Below are 20425 nucleotides of genomic sequence, written 5' to 3' on the forward strand. Positions count from 1 at the left end.
TTCCAAATCGCTTTACACAATATTGACAGCACTGAATTCTCACACAGAAAACAGAAAGGTAAACAGTTACACTATGGCTTTTCTCAGACAGGGCCTACTGCTCCAACTGTACCACTATCACACTATAAGACACACTGTGTCTTTATAACAACGGTCAATGCTGAGGGATTCTGTTTTAGTACGAGTATCTGTTTAATATGTTTGTTCCTGATATACCATGTCTTTGTTTTAAGTCTAAGCATTCAGTTAGTTTGTCATATTCACAAATGGGGGCTAATTTTTATGCTCTGTAAAAAGAAAAAACATTGGATTGATAGAATTTATATGAATCAAAGTATTTTTCAGCATATTTATCTACATTATTTTTCCCCATTTTTCTCTGACATTTTATTTAAGCCACAATGAAAAGGTAGAAAAAAGAAAGTTGTCACACACTGCAGCAAGTTCTGGATGCATGCACAGGATATCTCAGTTTTATTTGAAATGAAAGGATGAAACAAAAGACTTCCTGGAACTGACAGGTTCATCGTTAAAACCTCAGGTATACATGACACACTGACGATGCAGTTCCACACGAAGAAAGAAGGGGAAACCAGGATTATTTATACAGAATGGAGCACGACTAGATTAACAGAAAACAAGTGGAACTAATGATTCACTGAGAATTAAGGAAATGCACATGCTAATTTAATAAAACGACCAGCAGAGGGGGGAAGAGAGAACCAAGGTGAGACAGTCATGAGAGAAATAATTTATTAGATGATAAAAAAAAAAAATCAGAGTAGCTTATTATAGACTTTGAAACTTTGTGACGTTAGCATATGTTTTCAGCACAATGTTTATGAGATTATGCATGTATTACACAGTGTGAATGTGTTAGCTTTTGAGTCGTATTGCTCTAGACTTTTGTCAGTGGTGTACTTGATAGCATTGTTGTATTGGCTGATGTTGTACTGGCTGATGTTGTATTTGTTGCTGTTGTATTTGTTGATGCAGTATTAGTTTATGCTGTGTTTGTTAGTGTTGCTGCACTCTTCCTCTTGTCCACTGTAGCTACATGACCACTGACCCAGCTGGCTTCTGGGTCCACAGAGATCCTCTTCCCTCCAATCACCTCAAACCTGCAGCAGATGATAAAAACACAATCATGTTGTGTGAACAGAAAAACACACACACACTCATAAAAGATCATGCAAAGTGTTATATAAGGCCACATGGTTCAAAAGAGCTGCGTGAACAGACACACAAAGAAAGAGACACAAAACAAAGAATTCCCCTAAACCAAACCAAACCAAACCAAACCAAAACTCCAATTCACATTGTCCAACACAAAATAATCTCAGTTCTAAATGCTTTATCGAAAAAGGGAAAGCTTACACAATGGCTTTTTTTGGGCAGTTACTGCTGATCCAAGTGTAAGATACTACCCTCCTCAGAGGGATCCTCATGGTTGAAAATTGAGAACAGCAGGAAGAGCTGTTTGGTCCTTGAATACCAACTGGAATTGAACAGGCACCATATTAGACCCAGGAAACATCTTTTCACAACTTTAATGGCAGTTACAGTGACAATTATATTTAAAGAGATAAAATTAAACATTAAAGAAAAAATCAGAGGCTACTGTAAACTGTCCTCTTTATGTTTTTTTTTAAAGAGTAAGATATCATGAATACTCACCAGCAGAGGTCAGCTGCAGAGAGCAGAGCAGCACCAGAAGTGACAGAGTTATCAGCTTCCTCATTCTTACTGAAGTTTTCTGGTCTCACAGAGAGAAATATGTAGCTTCACACAACCGATGGTTTCTAAGGTGTGTAAGAGAAGATGGTTGTGAGGAGTAGCTCTTGTCTTGTCCATTACATAGGGAGAGGGGTTGACTTGGAGAAGAGAGAAATACCCCTCACTTTGATCCTTTGGATCCAACAGGACATCTGTAGTTACCTCTTTCTGTGAACACAGCGCAGAGGAAAGGACCAGGTTAGCTCTTCCTCTTTTGTTCATGGAAAGGCAACTTTTTCTATTTGGTAGTTATGCACATGCAGCAATTATAGTGCTCCACATAGCAAATCTTCTTTCATATCTATTATATTAAATCAATAAATGACCTTAATCTTTTGTGTGTATATCCATATTTTGTTTCATCTCCCAGATCATGGTTCTCAACGTTAAAATTGATAGATGTAAATTTGAAAATTTGAATCATAGTTTGCCAAAAAGCAAAATCTTTATTTCCCCCTCCCAAAAACTTTTGTCATCATAGCCTCCTTCCATTCTTTTCACAGAGACGAAATTTTCCTCCTTAATCATCCACCACAAAACACAAGCATTTCTGTCTCGCCACAACCTCTCTTCAGTGCCACAGGGTGGCAGTGGGGTGTTAATCATTACCCAGACAACATTGTGGTTTTTACTCAGTGGTAATTGAGTTCATCTTCTTTTATTCATTGAGTAATAATATGAACACACCACATTTTTCACAGACAAATGCACTTTGAATTGTTGCACTGCCTAACTGACAACCAACAGCAAAAACAACATGTAACTGCTACTTTCAAAGTTAAACTAATTGTTTAAATAAAAGGAAAACTTTTATCTCTGTCTCTGTTTACAATGTTATTTTCATCAACACATATTGTTCCACAGTTCAATAAACTTAAGACACACATGTTTCATGTTATGATTCCAGTTTATTAAAGTAATATGGAAACACTGAAGGATCTTTCTGTAAGTGTAGTGTTCGGCTTCAATATTCTGTTCACACAATTAACAAAAGTACAGTATGGGCTTTACAAAGCCCTCATACAAAGCTCTCTGATTTGTATCCTTTCATCACTAATAGGTCTGGCACTCTATGTATTTTAGACTATGAAGTAATAATTTTGGTGTTTTTAAAATGAGACATGTATTTATATAAAACTGTTCAAGTGAGCACATTTTATCCATATCTCAAAACCATTAGTCTTTCACGATAATACAGTCAAATTGTGAGTGTAATTGAAGTCTGATGAGGTCAACACATTCTTTGAACTCTGAGTCATCTTGGATTTTGTTTTACATACAACCAGTCATGCATTCATATAGCCAAATGCATTCATTTGAGACCTGTTGTTTTTTTTTTTGTTTTTTTTAAGTTACTCAAGACATGCTTGCGGTTGTATCTGCATAAGAACTCTTTTGACCCCTCTCTTAAAGGGCACAGTCCCTGAGCAATCCCTTCCCTCTTTCTCACTCCACATTTTCCTCTTTTTTATTGACTCTGTGGTATTGAGTATATTTAAAATGATTCTCCAAATCTGGTTTTATTGTTTGCAGAAATAAGAATCCTATATTTATATTTACCTATATTTATCCAGTAAAATACATGACGTACATTACACTTGTTGGTTTGCTTGTTGGTTTATCTGAAACTAAAACTTTTATTGCTGTAGTGACTTGTTCTCTCTTTCATTCATTCATTCATTCATGACATTTACTGTGTAACTTCTCTTGACTCATATTACTGTTAATTCAAACTATCAGGGATTAATGTACCTTTGAGAGGGTTTTTATTTTTATTAAATATTGTCTTTAAGGGCAACAGGAAGTAGTGACCAGCATCATATTACTCACATTAGCCTTTAAAAAAACCTTTAGTTTTCGTTTTCTATATAGGCACCACAAAAGACATATACACTGATAATTCACACTTTTAAAACATTTTATTTATTCATTTATTTTTGTACTTCACAGGTCCTTGTATAATCTGAGATTTGAGTTAAAATGAGATTACCACTGTGGTAGAGTGCAAATTACTAAAGATACATTCAGAAATGTGAGAAGCTAAATATTAACAATCAATTAGAAACTTCAAACAACACATGAACATAAAGAGAAATTTACAGAAAAAAAAACTTTGGTTCTTAATTTATAGCTTCGAGGTGAATGATTAGTGAAAGAAACTTTTCAGAGCTAGTTTGCCTCATTTTACAAGGCATTTCTCACTTGACACTTATCCCGTCTTTCTTAAATTTCTTAAACTGAGGGCAACTCGGTTAAAAAGGTATTTGCTTCCCATTCATTTTGACGTCGAGCTTGTTCATGAGTTCCTTCACCCATGAGTCGCTAGGCTTGGCACACACAAATCTGCCTTTGATGGTCTTGAACCTGAGAAGAGAACAAATCATGAATCACACATTGAAGAACATGCACAACATGACCACTAGAGGTGTGTCAAACAAAACAGTGCTCTTTGAAATGTTGATAAAGTTCCCAAATTTATAGAGAAAAATTGAACCATACCACACACACAACACACACACCAGGGCAACAAATGGAGAACTTTAATACATATTTTCTGAATGAACTATTTCAGTGAGGATTGTATGTTCATTAATATAGTGAATTCTGAAGTGTACATGACGCATGCAGAGATAATATTTGACCTTCATTTTCCATAACTAAGCCCTGTATCAAGCAAAACACAAACCCCTCCAATTCTCTTGCAATATTTCTCTTTGGTCTGCAAACCACTGAAGTAGTGAAAGCTGATCATGGGACGTATGTTGGATGTGTGGTGGAGAATTTCAAAACTGTTTCTGTATTTATTTGGCCCAAGTAAAACTTAGGACATAAAAATCCATTATAATATCACATGATCTGTCTAGTTTTGAAATGATACAACTTTCCTAAGTTACATTGCTATGTCCTGAGACATGTATCGTGTCTCTGGATGGTATACTTCATAAGGTCTAGGTGTGTTCTGTGAAACGTATGATACCTGTATGAGTAGTTATTAGTTATATTTTAGGAAATTTCAGTCTCATAACATATACTGTATACTGACATGTAAGCATCAGCTTGACGTGTTTTTTTTTTTTCTACAGACTGATGATAACACACACACACACAAACACACACACACACGCACAAATACACAGTGGGGGAACTTACAGAATTGCTTCCTTGGAGCACTGCGGGCTTGTCTTGAAGTAACCGGTCACCTGTGCAAGTCCCAGTCGGCCATCCTGATATCCGAAGCAGCACTTCTTTGGCCTACTGGCCAAACGCAGACCTACGATAAAACATTAAACATGTCAACATACATTAAGACATTCATTCCTCCTCTCTCTCTGCCCCCCCCGCCTCTCTCTCACTCTCTCTTTATAATCAAAACAAAGTTCAAAATACATTTACATTTATTCATTTGGCCTGCATTTTTATCCAAAGTGACTTATACAGTGAAACTACATGAGCAAATAAAATCTAAACACATATCATGAAGAAGACCACGCTCATTTACTCCTGCTGTAGCTGAGGTAAGGTATAGGTTTGTATTGTCTTTCATTATCTTCACACGACTCATTAGCTGACTGACCTTCACTGACGGTGACAGCGCTCAGGATCACAACGAGAGACAGAAGGATCAGACGATGGACAGCCATGTCGATTGAGATGTCACTTCCTGAAGGATTTAGAAGAACGAATTAACTGATGGACAGATAATTAGCTTGATGGATGGATGGATGGATGGATGTAGAGCCTGCTCTGCTTAAACACCACTCAAGCTCACCCGACTGCTTTGGACTGTCGAGAAGTGACCAGGGCGCTTATAAAGCGTCTCTGGGGGGAGACCCTGAGTGAAAAGGGGGATTTTAGGATTTTACGCACAGGGCAAAACGCAACCATCATAGTATCTGTGTTCTTTCCAAGGCTTCTGACCTTTAGCGCGTCACAGGAGTGTGGGCTGCGGCGGGTTTGGGCGTGCGGAACAATGGTGGTTCAGAGTCCTGATTAGTGCTCCTTTCAGATCCTCTTTTCGTGGCATGAGCTTCTCAAACTGAAATGAATATATTTCCTCTTGACTAAGTATACAGAGACATTTCTGTGATCATCACAGGCCTTCCGTGTAGAGTTTGTTTCACATATTGCCAAAAATACTTTCTTGTTTTTTTCCCTTTTTCCTCATGCATATTAATACAAGTTAAAAAAAACCCCAACAAACAAACAAACAAACAAAAAAAAAAACGCTAACTCAATAAGTCAGTCAACTTATTGCATTAGTGCAGTCAGTAATTATAAAGGACTAAATACCTTTAAAATAAATAAATAAATACATTTAAAAAAACAGAACTGCGTCAGTATCTATTTGCAGACTGCAGAAGGATTCAAAAAAAGTCTCACTGAAAACTCTTGAAGTGGTAGCCATAAAAAATATTGTTCTCCAAAAATGAAATAACGTAATTCTCCAGTGTAATTTTTGTTTTGTATCCTATATCGAATCCATCTTCTCTAGCTTCCTCCTTGAGTGTCAGTGAGAGAGGAACAGGGACCTATGACTTAATGGAAATAAACAGCTTGCTCTCAGTTTGGCATTTGTTTGACAGTGTGAAAAATTTCAGTTCTTCAGAAATTCAGGGTGCATAACTATTTGGTCAACCACAATATGTTTTTTATGCCAATATTTTCTGATATCTTCAAAATAAGCAATTGACACTACTAATGCTAATATTAGTATTTATACTAATAGTAACATTAATAGTCATGTTTCAGAAGTTAAAGTTTCAGAAGAACAACAATCTTAACACAACTCAGACAACAATAAATTAATTCCTCACACTGAGCAATAACTGATGTCAACAGTTTTGAGGGCGAATCTGAATGTTTACACAGCGTTTACTGACAAAATGAATGAATTTATGAATGAAAGAGAGAACAAATTTGTGATCAAAAGAGGCTCTTTCTAAGAGAAGCCCACCTGCTTGTTCTTTGTGGTCCTTTAACTTTAGTGCTCTGCAGAGAAGACTAACACATTTGGCTGATGAGGGATTAGGAAAAACAACAGCCTACCTTGAGAGAGAATTCAGACTCTCACGCCGAGTCAAAGTTCACTTCTGAACACAGGTTAGTCGACATCAACAAGGTCTCAAATACCACATTCTACATTTTCAGCTGTACGTTAAGTTTTGTCACATTGGCCTTCAAAACGGTAGTCTACAAGGGGCGGACAAAATAATGGAAAAACAAACTGAAGCACTCATATTTTGAAATGACTAAATCTCAGTTAGATTTAAAAAAAAAAAAACCTTGAGAATTCAGAATGCAGAGTAGACTTTCATCTCTGTCATCCATCAAATAACTAAGTTTCTTTTTACCTTTGAATTTTAAATGTTGAGCTTAGTCATGGCTGAAGACTTCAGGTGTCATATGAAGACTGCAGGTGTTTGACACATACTTTATGCACAGGTGATGTAGTGTTCCAATAAGAGTGTACTTATCTTCAACGTCAATGATAAGTTAAGCATATTCAGGCAACACCAGTTGCAACCACACATTGTCCCTCTCGGTAAAGGCAGAAATTTGGGAAAGGCCATTTTTGTTTCTCTGATCTTGATGTTCATGTTTGATTGATGTGTGTGTGTGTGTGTGTATGTGTGTTCACACAGTTTAAGTGTCAGGTAACCCCTACCTGCTCCACCAAATGCCCACACATATACTTAATGTAGTGTGTGTGTGTGTCAAGTACAGAAATGCGAGGACAGTGTGTATGGTCTCCAGTTTTTAATGCATGTATACCTTACTGTTGTGTCTTTTGTGTCGCATTTCAAGATAGCTCTCTCTCTCTCACTCACACACACACAACTAAACACAGTTAGGTACAGTTAGATATAGATATGTGGGGGCAAATTCCTTTTTTTTTATGATTCATTTATCATTCCTATATACATATCACATACATACTCACACAAACAACACATGTATATTCACAATTTCTCTCGATGCATGCATTCACACGCGCACACACACATAAAGAGAGAGAGAGAGAGAGAGAGAGAGAGAGAGAGAGAGAGAGAGAGAAGAAACTGAGGTGGTTTCAGTGGTAAATTCCTCAGAGAGATGAGCAAAACTCCCCCAAAAGTGCAGAAAAGAGACTCTCGACTCAGATGAAAACACACAGAGCCAGTGATTCAAAGAGGGAAACTTTTTAAAAAGCAGAAGTAGCAGTTTGTAAAAGCTCAAAAGCAGAAAGCAACTCCCCTGTTGTATTCCCCAGAGAATCAGTCTCAAAGCTGGCAAACATCGCCAAGTAAAAAAAAAACAAAAAAAATCCAAAAACAAACAAAATACCCCAAAAACACCCTCTTCCCAAAAGAAAAAAATTAAAGGAGAAATAACACAAGGTTATCCACTGTAAGAAATACCTTGGTATTTTTTTTATAATGGCAGCAAAGTGCAACAGTATCTATGCTTAGCAATGAAAGTGTGAGAGTCCATGAAGCATCATCTTCATCATCGTCATTGTCATCTTCATCACGCTGCATGCACCTCTACAGCAGCTCCCTCTACTTCAACCCCTCACTCTGACATCAACAAAGAGGTTGGACGTAACCTCCGACCTCTAGCCGGACATGCAGAGTACACAACAACAGGGTGAAACTCTACACTAAAGTATTGCAACATTCTAATATAGCAAAAAAAAGCAATCAATGCATCGTGGGAGACATAATGCTCTTTTTTCTTTTTTTTCTTTTTTTTTTTTAGAAAAGCACAAACGTCAAACTTACCAGTAATGATGATAGTAATAATAATAATAATAATAATAATAATAATTTAAAAAGAGGCTTTGTAGAGTATAAAAGCAGTTAGATGACAGGTGGATCGAGAGGAAAGTTGAGAAAACTCTTATCAGGGTTTATCAGTGGCCTGAGGTGACTATCCAGGTGTGTAAACATACGAGTTAGCCGCCGGCTGGAGGGTAAAAACGTGTAAACGCTGTTTCAGGAGGCCCTGCATTGCATACTCAACATGCTCTACAAGGAACCTCATCCCACAGCATCCAGTAAACAGGACTGGACTGGACCAGTGTGGACGGATTTGCAGATACCTGGAGAGAGTTGAGTAAGTGAGAGGGGGTGCGTGTGTGTCGTGTGTTGTGTCGTTTGTACATAAGAGATTTGGGACGGCTGCATGCGGAGGGGAGGAGTGTCTGACGGCAACGTTGGCGACGGCGGGGGAAGGGTCGTAAGCGAGGACAAGTGAAAGATTTCAGATGACCGAGGGTTAAATCCCTGATCCTAAGACTGGATGCCTAATATGCACATTCATTCACATGAGTTTCAATCCTGTATTTTAGTGACTACTGGCCCCCAATACACACATACACACACACACACACTGTGTATTATGTTAAGTCATTCACTTTGTGAATTATACTAAATCACAACATTTCCATGTTGTGTACATCACACAACACTCTTAGTCTAATCTAGACAGATTAGACAGGCATTCAATACCTCACTGAACAGCCATGCACAACACTGAACCTTTAGGCATTACAAATTCTCTAATAAAGACCGTAAGGTGATCATAGAAACTTTTAGAAAGACTTTAGAAAAGAAAGACACTTTTGTTGTTGTTGTTGTTGTTGAGGTTCCTTGAACAGGGTCAAAGGTGAGAGAGGGACTGTCTTGTTCTTCAGGAGTAGTTTCACTGACAGTTTTAGTCACTTCTCTGTTCATGCCCCATTGTAAATCAAAGGACATGCAATACTGCGTATCCAGGCATTTTTTTCCATGCAACCCACTCCTTAATATAAGACCCCTCCCTCAATCATGGCACCAGACTCCAGATTAGCCATCCCTTAAAACCCCTAAGAAAAAAAAGCATTAGAATAGCAAAACATAAATATAACCAAGAACTAAATGTACTAAAGAACAGGAAACATTTCAACATATATAAACAGATAGAGAAAGTCCCATTAGTTGGATTTGAAAGTGTTATATATTAGCCCATGGGGAAGGACACAAACACACAGTCCTCAGCGTGTTTGTGCATGTTTCTATTTGTCTGTGTGTGTGTGTGTGTGTGTGTGTGTGTGTGTGAGTTTGAGTCTGTGTGTGTGTGTGTGTGTGTGTGAATCATTTAGAGCACTGTTCAGGGCTCTGTCACAAACATAAAGCTTTATTTACGGCCCCGTTTCAATAAACAGGCCATGTTTCTATGTTCTCTTCTCTCAATCTCATTTTCCACCGCTCTCTCCTTCCATCCATTCTGTTCTGTCCATCTTCTCCTGCCCCATATCATTGTCCTCCTTCTCATCCATAGCCATCCATCCCTCCTCTTTCTCTCCTCTTTGCGCAGGAGGCCTGAAATTAATTTGTTTTTTTTTTTTCTGCCACCGTTTCTCTTTATCTTTTCCCAACTCGTTCCTTTCTATCTCTGTGGCAGGTGGGAAAGTCTGTAGCTGTCTCTGACTGGTTCCTATGGCTCCTCTTCCCCAGTGGATACGGCCAGTCTCATGGCTACGGCGAGGTGATCGGTGAGTCCCGCCAGCTGGGTAATGAAACTGAACTCCTCCACGTCCTGCAGGGGGCGACAGACACAACATCATGTGGGGCGTGTATTTCTGACAAAGCAGCTCACAAGATCACCTCCCACACACGCCACTCACAGGACTGGCCGTGTTATTATGAAACACACAGACAAAAACGTGTTATAGAATTATCAGTGGTTTGTGTGGGAGAATTTGTTTTTTTTTTACAAAGCTGTGGTTATAACAGCATGCCGATATTTTATGACATACTTTGAAGATGTCAAAGCATAGCCTCATCACACACTCTCACACCCCCCCCCCTTCTCTCTCTCACTCTCTCTCTCACACACACACACACACCCACCACACTATGACACAGTATTGCCAAATATACAAATATAATGAAATCGGCACTTTCTCTTCAAAAACAGTATAAACACATAAGTATAGGCAGCCACATCTCTCAAGACTACAAACACTAGTAGGTAAGGTTATGGAAAGTACAAATATTGAACCATCACTTTTTTTTTTCATTTTTAATATGATTTATTGAGATAATCTCTGCCACCCTCCCCCCTCCCCCCCCCAATTTATTTATTTATCTTTTAGGTAGAGTAGGCCATCATAAATGAGCCACATCCATTCCTAGAATAATCTAAAATGATCTGATACTAATCCAAGCTCTGTGACATGACTGCAAGATTAAAATTATTCTCACAACCAAATAAGCTTTTATTTTATAGATACTTTTTGACCAGGTGGTGGCAGCATAGAGCCAAACCAATTACTGCTAGTTAATAACAGATACAATGCCACAAATATGATAGCTGTGACTTGTAATTTGCTAAAATAAAAATTCTTCCATAAACTCTGTGTATTTGTTCTTGACTGTCTTTGACTACCTCTGCCTTATTTGATGTTAGGTCTTTTTAAAGGGACTTCACAGAACTTTTTCAAGGGAGCTTTGCTGAACAGGAGGACATACCACTTTCCATTCCTGTTGCAACCCCTCTTCACTGTAAAGGATGTAGTCGATCCTTCTCCCGTTCCCCTTCAATGGTATCTTCCGACCTTTCTGACTGTGACACTGGTTCTTGCTTGTGGGAAAAACCAAATACTCTTTCCTGCCCTCTTCATTCTCCATGACTCTGGGAAAAAGAGAAGTGAAACGTGTGTCATTATGATTGTGAGTTACGTAAATATGTTTTTGTGGGTTATGCGTGATGAGGCAGCATATACGTGTTTACATGTGTGACTTACTTCTGTAGGCTTTCTGGTGAACTGACCTCCTCATCATAGAGACCATCTGTGTCCAAGAAGGTACCTGTTAACACACACACACACACACATACCCCAACCATCAGAGTGAGGAAACCAGGCCCAGTAACATCCTTGTCAGATGACAACTAACAGTAAATGGATGCTTTCCGTGAACATATTTCAAACATAAAACTTTTTCTCAGATGTTTACTAACATTCTTTCCAACCACTTCCCCACAATGAATTTATACATTCACATATGCTATGTTTCTACATCAAGCCGAATGAAAGAAGCCCTTCATGGCAATACCTCAAGTAAGTAAATGAGCGATGTTATCGCTGAGCTAACGCAATCAAAACCTCTTAAGACAGTCCTCTCCGAGAGAGACACCCACTCACGGATCAGTCAGGTCATTGCTAGCTGCTTCAGTTACTGGCGAGAACCGTGACTCACCATTAAGACCAAAACTCTTATATCGCTTTGTCTCTTAACACACCAACTCCCCTGGACATCTCACACTTATTGGTCCCAACAGCTAAAATTAACGATGTCATTTAAAAAAAAAAGCCTTTTCTCTGTCTCATTCCAAACAGACTTAGAGAGAAAAGGGAATTTTTCCTTACACCTTTTTTTCTGTGCCAACCTATCAACTCTGACCATCTGCGCATTTTTGTGAGCTCTGAAGCGAGACGGCTAAATTAGCTCACACAAACTCAGAGAGCGAGACCCCACTGGAGGGACAAGGTTTTGTGTGTGTTCGAGCTTCAGCTTCAGCTCTGCTTTCATCTCACACTTTCAGTGTTGCTGGTTCTTTGAGGGCCATTTTAATGAATTCCAGTGAATTCCACATACATACTGGCTACGGTGAGAAACTGCAATGATAATGACAAGTGAGGGTTCTCTTAAAATAGCAATAACTCCATTTGTTTTAAATATTTGGATTTTTGAGTGTCATATTGCTCCCCAATTTTGAATCTCTAAAGTTTGTCTTCCAAGCGATTGACACTGCTAGAAGGGTTTAAGATTAGCAAACGCTGACTCTGACAGATGGTTTATTCATGTTTTATGCAGTGAGCTTTGCAGCATCATGTCTAGTGACAAGACACATTCAGAATTCGGCGCTATAGTGTCAATAGTACGAGCAAACTATCTAGCCCAATTCACTGAGACTGCCATCTAGTGATGAAAATGGGGATGACCCGGTCATTATGTTGTCCACCTCGGGGAACCCGGCCTGTTGCGTTCTTAGATACAGATGATAAATGTGGCTCAAGGGGATTTTCACTTTTGGTCAAAATAATACACAGTAATGCTGGAATGATTAAAATCGGATAAAAAAAACATAATGTAATATTGAATTAAATACTGAACCAAATGTACTCACCTAAAGCCCATGGCTTATCTTCTCCAGGACCAATACGACATGGGTCTTTGAAATGGGTGAACAGAGCATGCTGCTGCTCCAGTTTGTCCTCTGAGAGAGAGAGAGAGAGAGAGAGAGAGAGAGAGAGAGAGAGAGAGAGAGAAACAGTACTGAACAGGAGTCTGATGAAACATACAAAGTTTCCATATTTAGCATGGTCTGCTTACTCCAGTGCCAAGGCCACCGTGGCTTCACTTGCCAAGCTCGCTGTGCCCGGCACAGACTGCGCTTTAAACTGGGGCATTTCATCAGCAGTGAGAATTACCGAAAAAAAGGACAGGTGTACCGCCAAATCAGAAAAAAGGCTTAAGGTCTGGTGTGGGCGGGTCTAGAAGTGTGGTTTACTGCAGAATGGTTGTGTATATATAAACCCTGTCATAGTAAGCACAGTGGACGTGCATACATTAATTTAGCAAAAATGTTCCAAACCTTTCCTTTCCAGATGCTATATCTCTTGTCATTGCAGTTACACACACTCTGACAGTACGTGGAAATGGTGTGATGGCCGTACCTGAGGAGCAGTTGTCGAAATTGAGGTCGCCGAGGACGACATCAAAGGCCACTAGGTCTTCCAGAGCCTTCTCCCCTTCCGGCTGTGACGTGGCTTTACGAAACTCCGCCCCCCACTCCAGCAGCAGGTCAAGCTGCTCACAACGCACAGACGCATCACCTGAAAAACAGACGTGTCTAGTAAATGAATGCCATATACAATATATAAATTAGCACACAAACACACATGAGCACACATAAATGATCAAATTCTGACAAATACATACATCCATATAAATTACCAAATACACACACACATACACACGCACACACGTACATTTATGTGTGTGAGAGAGTGTGCGTGTGTGTGTGTGTGAATGACATGCACTCTTTGTAAGTATCCTACATTTTTCACAAATTTACTGAATATAGTATAGCCTTTGGTGCTGAACAGAATTCGGATCATTTTGTCAAAGCCTGAGGGACAGTGAATATCTCAATACACCCATCCTCCCTCCCTCCCTCACACAATATCTTCAAGTACCACTCATTACAGTCATTATTCATTTAAGTCAGTCTGGTATTTATTCACTCATTTTATTACACCTTCTTCCCAATGCTATACATCATGGCAAGTGATGAATGTGGCAATGTAGCAGTCTGCACAGCAAAGCTTAGTGAAGTACAGAGAGAGAGCGAAAGAGAAAGAGAGAGAGAGAGAGAGAGAGAGAGAGACAGAGAGAGAGAGAGACAGAGAGAGAGAGAGACAGAGAGAGAGAGAGAGAGAGAGACAGAGAGAGAGAGAGACAGAGAGAGAGTCGGTAAAATACGAAGTTGATTTAATTGCTATCTGGCCCAAAAATAGACAATAGATTTTGACAACGCAGCATGGCAGAATATCTCTTCTCTGTCAGAGATATGACAGAGATATGAAGCAGAGACAGAACCTGACTGCATACAGGATTACTGACCAGAGTAAACCATTAGAAAAGGAGACGCAGACAAACAGGAATGCCAAACAAGAAGCGTGTATGTGGAATCTTAGATGCAGACACACTTCCTTTACTGTGAAAATATACACACACAAGGGGAGAATTCTTCAACATTTCTTCCATCTAATGATGACTTGTCATGAATGAAATGACTTGGTCAAATTCAGGCTCGTAAGAAGAGAGAGTTCCACAACCCTCAGCATCCAAACATGCTGCTCCACTCACACAAGCTTGTCATGATCCGTAACACATTCAGCAACTTGAGTATCACTGATGAAATGCATCATTTGTATTGTAGTTATTATGTATTAAAAATCCTGATTATTAGATTGTTTATTAGTAGCTCTACTGCTTTGGCCGTAGTTCCATTAACTGTATTTCATGTGAGTAAAATTATGCGACAGGACAAAAGAAAGCGAGACAAAGAATAACACAGTGAAGAGAGAAAGTAAAAATGGAGAGCAGAGCGAGGAAAATATATATAAAAAAAGCAGATGAGAAAAAAAGACAGAAAAAAAAAATCTAAAATTTTTATTTCTCTCCGGTGGGCTACGGCTCAGTGGAGCTGACACAGGAAGGCATACAGTAATAAAGGAGAAGGGAAAAGTACAGCAGGCCGACAGCATTTTACAACACACACACACACACACACAAATGTGCGCGCGCACGCACACACACACACACACACACACACAAGCACACACACAAAGACACTTACAGAGCTCTCTCTCTCTCTTTTTGTATCAGCAGCTGGTAGTTACACATTCTGGGTAACGGTTCTGCTGGGTAGAGTTTTAGTGTGGTTCACAGGATTGTGGAGCTGTTAAATGGAGTTTGCTCTAGCTTTCTGGTAGAAAAAGGCCAAGAACATAGCCTCATGTTCAGTCAATGCGAATCATTTTTTGGGTCAACAAGACAACATAAACGCATGACATATTTATAGTATGTAATGTAAATCCTCCCCCACTATACTGGCATAGGTCAAGATTATCATAAGAGCATATTCCAAACGACTCCAATGTGCGCATGCACACACACACACACACACACATGCACATACACACACACACACACATACACACACAAATCCTTTCTCTCTCAGTGTATGTGTGTGTCTGTGTCTGAGAGAGACTGAGAAAGAGAGACAGTGAGAGAGAGAGAGAGAGAGAGAAAGAGAAAAATCTAGTAATAGAGATGTAGTAATAAAAGCAATATGAACGCCTCTCATACACTAATAAGGACAAACTCTGTCCAGCAGCATCACCCACAGCATAATCAGGTCTCTTTCTTTTTCTCTTTCTCTCTCTCTCCCTCTCTCCTCACCTCCCTCATCTTTCATGTATCTTCTGAAATAGCCCTCATGCTATAATTAGACATGGGAGCAGACACAGATAGGCGTGGGAGGTGCCTGAAATAGCAGGGAGATCTGTCTTGGTAAAAAATGAGAGCTGGCGACCAGTGGCTTTAAATAGGGCCTGACGCTGAAGCCAGCGTGAGCTTGGTCGCCATGGGAACGGAGGATGTGTGCAAGTTTGATGTGTTCATTAATCTGCCAGGAAAGAGGCAAGCAAAGAGAGAGGTCAGTGTGCTGGTGATGTCACAATGGTCCCTAGCGCCAAATATGGGCAGACAAACGCACACGCACATATGGATAAAAAGGTTTATGTGTTTTAAGGGAAAGTCAAGGGCAGTCAAAAGCTGTAAGAGAATCGAGGGCTTCAGCTCTGAACCAGCAGTGCAAAAAAAGACCATATACATATACAGGAAACACAAACACACACACACGCACACACACACACACACACACACACACACACACAGACACAACAAAACACATGCATACAAACACACACACACAGATATATTCAGTCCAACATACACATGCACATGTACACCCAACCACATACAAACACACACAGACACTGACAGAGTCTGCCTCGGCGATGACAAGCCCATTTTGCCCTCTGCTGGCTTTGTGTCTTTTCCTGTTAGGAGATGCACACAGACACATGCCAGAGGAGCAGCAAGACAAAGCCACAGCTGTCATCCCCACTCAATGTTAGAGCAGCAATAAGACAAGCACAGTACACAACCTCAGATCACACTAACATATTCGACACAACCTAAGTTCACACTGACACACTATATACAGTACACAACCTCAGATCACACTAACACACTCTACACAGTACACAACCTCAGATCACACTAACACACTCTACACAGTACACAACCACAGATCACACTAACACACTCTACACAGTACACAACCTCAGATCACACTAACACACTCTACACAGTACACAACCTCATATCACACTAACACACTCTACACAGTACACAACCACAGATCACACTAACACACTCTACACAGTACACAACCACAGATCACACTAACACACTCTACACAGTACACAACCACAGATCACACTAACACACTCTACACAGTACACAACCACAGATCACACTAACACACTCTACACAGTACACAACCTCAGATCACACTAACACACTCTACATTCTACACAACCACAGATCACACTAACACACTCTACACTCTACACAACCACAGATCACACTAACACACTCTACACAGTACACAACCACAGATCACACTAACACACTCAACACAGTACACAACCACAGATCACACTAACACACTCTACACAGTACACAACCTCAGATCACACTAACACACTCTACACTCTACACAACCACAGATCACACTAACACACTCTACACAGTACACAACCACAGATCACACTAACACACTCTACACAGTTCACAGGTTCAGCTCACACCCATAGTTACACACTCAACACAGTACCAACCTCAGGGCTCTCCCTAACATTTACACACTCAACACAGTACATAACTTCAGAGAATGCACTCTTAAACCCAGTAGACCAAGAAACCTAAGAACTTCCAGTACTGTTTAGTATGTGAAATTCCATGCATGAATGCATTTGCATACATTAGTCCTGTGTGTGTGTGTGTGTGTGTGTGTGTGTGTGTGTGTATCGGGAACTAAGTCCAGAGATGACAGAGATGCATGGAGGGAGAGTTAATCAAACAGACTGGGTGGTCATGGGGGGATTTCCTCCACACTCCCTCAGGGCTCAGGGTTATAGTTGAATGACTGAATGATCACATATGTATATATATATATATGTGTGTGTGTGTGTGTGTGTGTGTGTGTATCAGGGTTTCCGCTAGGATCTTTTCTTGTCGGTCTAGTGTCCTGAAATAATTTATTTTACCGGACAAATCTGACACTTACTGGTCGCGTTTCAATAACAGTCTATGTTACAAATGCGAATATAACATACACCTAGGTTGATGAGAGAATGACAACGACCTCAAATCAGTTTGACTATTTAATGAACAGTAACAATTAAACAAAACCTCAACATTAGCTGTTAAAAATGTAGGCTATTTAAAAACATGTGTAACCTGTAATATCTGTAGCCTGTTTAAAAAAAAAGGCTACGCTTACATGGCATCAAATGTAGCCTATAGACTACCAGGTAATGTTTTATTTTCTCCTTTTTTTCATTGCGGCAAAGTCCTCCGTTGCCGACTTGAAATTAAATGTGTCCAATGTGTCTTTGCAGCGTGCAATGTCCTGTTTAGGGATAGCCTATGTTATAGCTACGTTTCGTATGAGCATTATTACCGGACATTTATCCTTTTTTTTATCAATTTTACCAGGCAAATGGAAACTCTGATATATATATATATATATATATATATATATATATATATATGTGTGTGTGTGTGTGTGTATGTGTGTGTGTATGTGTGTGTATATATATACATACACACACACACACACACACACACAAAAACACACACGCACATATATATGTGTGTGTGTGTGTGTACGTGTGTATGCGTGTGTGTATATATATATATATATATATATATATTTATATATGAATCTCACCCTGAAGCCTGTATCTCCTTATTCTCTTTGACTTTGCTTGGCATTTGAACCCTGTTTGATGTGTCGATTTTGCGCTTTGAAGTCTGGGTATAGTAACAGAATAGAACTACCATTCGACACGATTGTTGCTGGCTGCATTTCTCCCGTGGACTTTCACAAGTATAGCCAACTTTTCTGCTTTCAATTAACGTACCCTTGTTTGAATTTCCTTGTAAACTTTAAATGTTATAAATGTTATAAATGTTATTCACTTTTGATTAATGACGGCATTAGTCTCCCTGTTTCTTCACAATCTCTCATTTGACTTAAGACAATTACAAATTTGTATTTTATGTGGAGTCTCTGACAACCGTGAGAAAGAAGATTTTCTTTGGTTACTTGCTAAATAAATGGTGAGCAGACCTTGAAAAGTTATCTGTAGTGACTAATACATTTTTGTAGTTGTTTGGGTGATAATTTTATAGTGCACAAAATTTTATTTCATTGGCAATTGTGGTTAAGTAGGGACTATTAATTTTTTTTATTTAATGTGTTTCATTGTTACTGTGAATTATTTTAGAAAAAGGAGTGAGATAAAAAAGAATAAATGGCCCAAGGAGGTGATAATTACTTTGTTTCAGAATCTAGAGCTTGTGAATCTTTCACATCTTTCTCTCTCTTCAGTCTCTGAAACTGAGTGACAGTGGATCTACTTGGGGAAATTAAAAATCCTACGGTTTGATGCCTGTGCAATAACAGTGCTTCCTAGGGTGGTTTTGTGTGTGTGTATGTGTGTGTGAGAGAGAGAGAGAGAGAGAGGGAGAGAGAGTGTGTGTGTGTATAGTTTTGGTGTAAGATGGCAGACACATACCTTCAATAGCATGCAGATGAGTACATGTTATGTATCCCACAACCCTCTGTTCTTGATGGGAGGTGCCCACCTGCACCTGTAGAAATACAGAGATGGGAGACAGAAAGAGAGGGAGAGAGATTTTAAAGAGAAAGTGTGGATGGATGAGATGTTTGACAACTCCTCTCTGCCAACAATCAGTGAACTGTTAAATCACTTATGAAGTAAAGTCTCCTCCCCCAAGGATATTTTTCTCTCCTCTCCCTGCTCTACCCTCCCTCTCTGCTTCACCCTCATTCACGCCAAAGCCATAGTATTCTACAGCGATTCTTTCAAATACTCTCTCTCTCTCTCTCTTCTTCTCCTCCTCTTTCTCTCTCTCTCCTCTTCTCCTCCTCTTTCTCTCTCTCTCTCTATCCCTCTATCTCTCTCATTCTCTCTTACTGTCCTACTGACAGAACATTCTCAGTCATAATGCTGACAATGCAAAGACACCGTAACGATAAAAAAGACCAACAAAACCAACACTAAGAAAAATCATGGTTATTAAAATGTTTGCCATCACTTCTATACTATCCAATTAAAAGTTAAAAGTCAAATTAGAATTAAACATATAAAACACACATAATACACAGCGATAACAGTCAGTGTGAAATGCCCTGGGCTGAAGAGATTGAATGCATTACTGCTGATTTAGCCATACGAGTGCTGAGGAGCTGGAGCTGACTAAGGCGCTCTTACAGTAGATTAGAGAGTGGATCTGCCAGCTTAAGATACACGCCTGATTCTGAGAGAGAGAGGAGAATGAAAAGTACAGGTGAGAGAAGTGTAAACTGGGGCCTTGAGATGAGGGGAAATGAAGTGATGTTAAACCTAAGGGTTGAGAGAGAGAGAGAGAGAGAGAGAGAGAGAGAGAGAGAGAAAGACAGCGGTAGAGACAGAGGCAAAGACAGAGAGAGAGGCAAAGATACTTGAGTAATGTGGATGGATATTGAAAAATGGTATATTGAAGAACCCGATCTCCTGTACCTCCAACATGTACCTCAGTTGTTGTCCTCTAGGTGTCCCTAAGGGCAGATAACTCAATACCCATGAGCTCTTAACACCATTTTGGTCAATTGTTAAGTCAATGCCTCAAATTGGAAAACTTAAATGTTTGAAGTATGGGGGAAGTTACAAAAAAATGCTCCTTATTGGTCC

General features: G+C 39.5%; 2 protein-coding genes across 2 annotated transcripts in view; both read right to left on the reverse strand.

The window, feature by feature from the left end:
* Nucleotides 1–3922: 3922 nt before the first annotated feature.
* On the reverse strand, nucleotides 3923–5517 carry LOC115822119 (C-C motif chemokine 17-like). The gene is made up of 3 exons (XM_030785795.1): nucleotides 5351–5517; nucleotides 4927–5047; nucleotides 3923–4140 (listed from the first exon to the last, which is right to left on the reverse strand). Exons 1-3 carry the CDS (start codon nucleotides 5415–5417, stop codon nucleotides 4029–4031), a joined length of 300 nt encoding a protein of 99 aa, XP_030641655.1. The 5' UTR covers nucleotides 5418–5517; the 3' UTR covers nucleotides 3923–4028.
* A 4716-nt stretch (nucleotides 5518–10233) lies between these two features.
* smpd3 (sphingomyelin phosphodiesterase 3) overlaps nucleotides 10234–20425 on the reverse strand; it is a 17098-nt gene continuing 6906 nt past the window's right edge. The window contains exons 2-7 of the mRNA XM_030787085.1: nucleotides 19247–19322; nucleotides 13481–13639; nucleotides 12931–13020; nucleotides 11546–11609; nucleotides 11271–11433; nucleotides 10234–10335 (exon numbers count right to left, since the gene is read on the reverse strand). Of these exons, the coding sequence (XP_030642945.1) occupies nucleotides 10234–10335; nucleotides 11271–11433; nucleotides 11546–11609; nucleotides 12931–13020; nucleotides 13481–13639; nucleotides 19247–19322 (654 nt within the window). The remainder of the gene's footprint in view (nucleotides 10336–11270; nucleotides 11434–11545; nucleotides 11610–12930; nucleotides 13021–13480; nucleotides 13640–19246; nucleotides 19323–20425) is intronic.

Source organism: Chanos chanos, chromosome 1 (genome assembly GCF_902362185.1).
Source record: "Chanos chanos chromosome 1, fChaCha1.1, whole genome shotgun sequence".
In the NCBI taxonomy this organism is placed as follows: Eukaryota; Metazoa; Chordata; class Actinopteri; order Gonorynchiformes; family Chanidae; genus Chanos; species Chanos chanos.

Bases quoted from the DNA above. Each gene is read 5' to 3' on its own strand.
- LOC115822119 (XM_030785795.1), bottom strand. From the start codon at position 5,417: ATGGCTGTCCATCGTCTGATCCTTCTGTCTCTCGTTGTGATCCTGAGC. The intron at 5,048-5,350 runs GTCAGTCAGCTA...GTTTTATCGTAG, and splicing joins CGCTGTCACCGTCAGTGAAG to GTCTGCGTTTGGCCAGTAGG. The intron at 4,141-4,926 runs GTAAGTTCCCCC...TTCTCTTCTCAG, and splicing joins TGCTCCAAGGAAGCAATTCT to GTTCAAGACCATCAAAGGCA.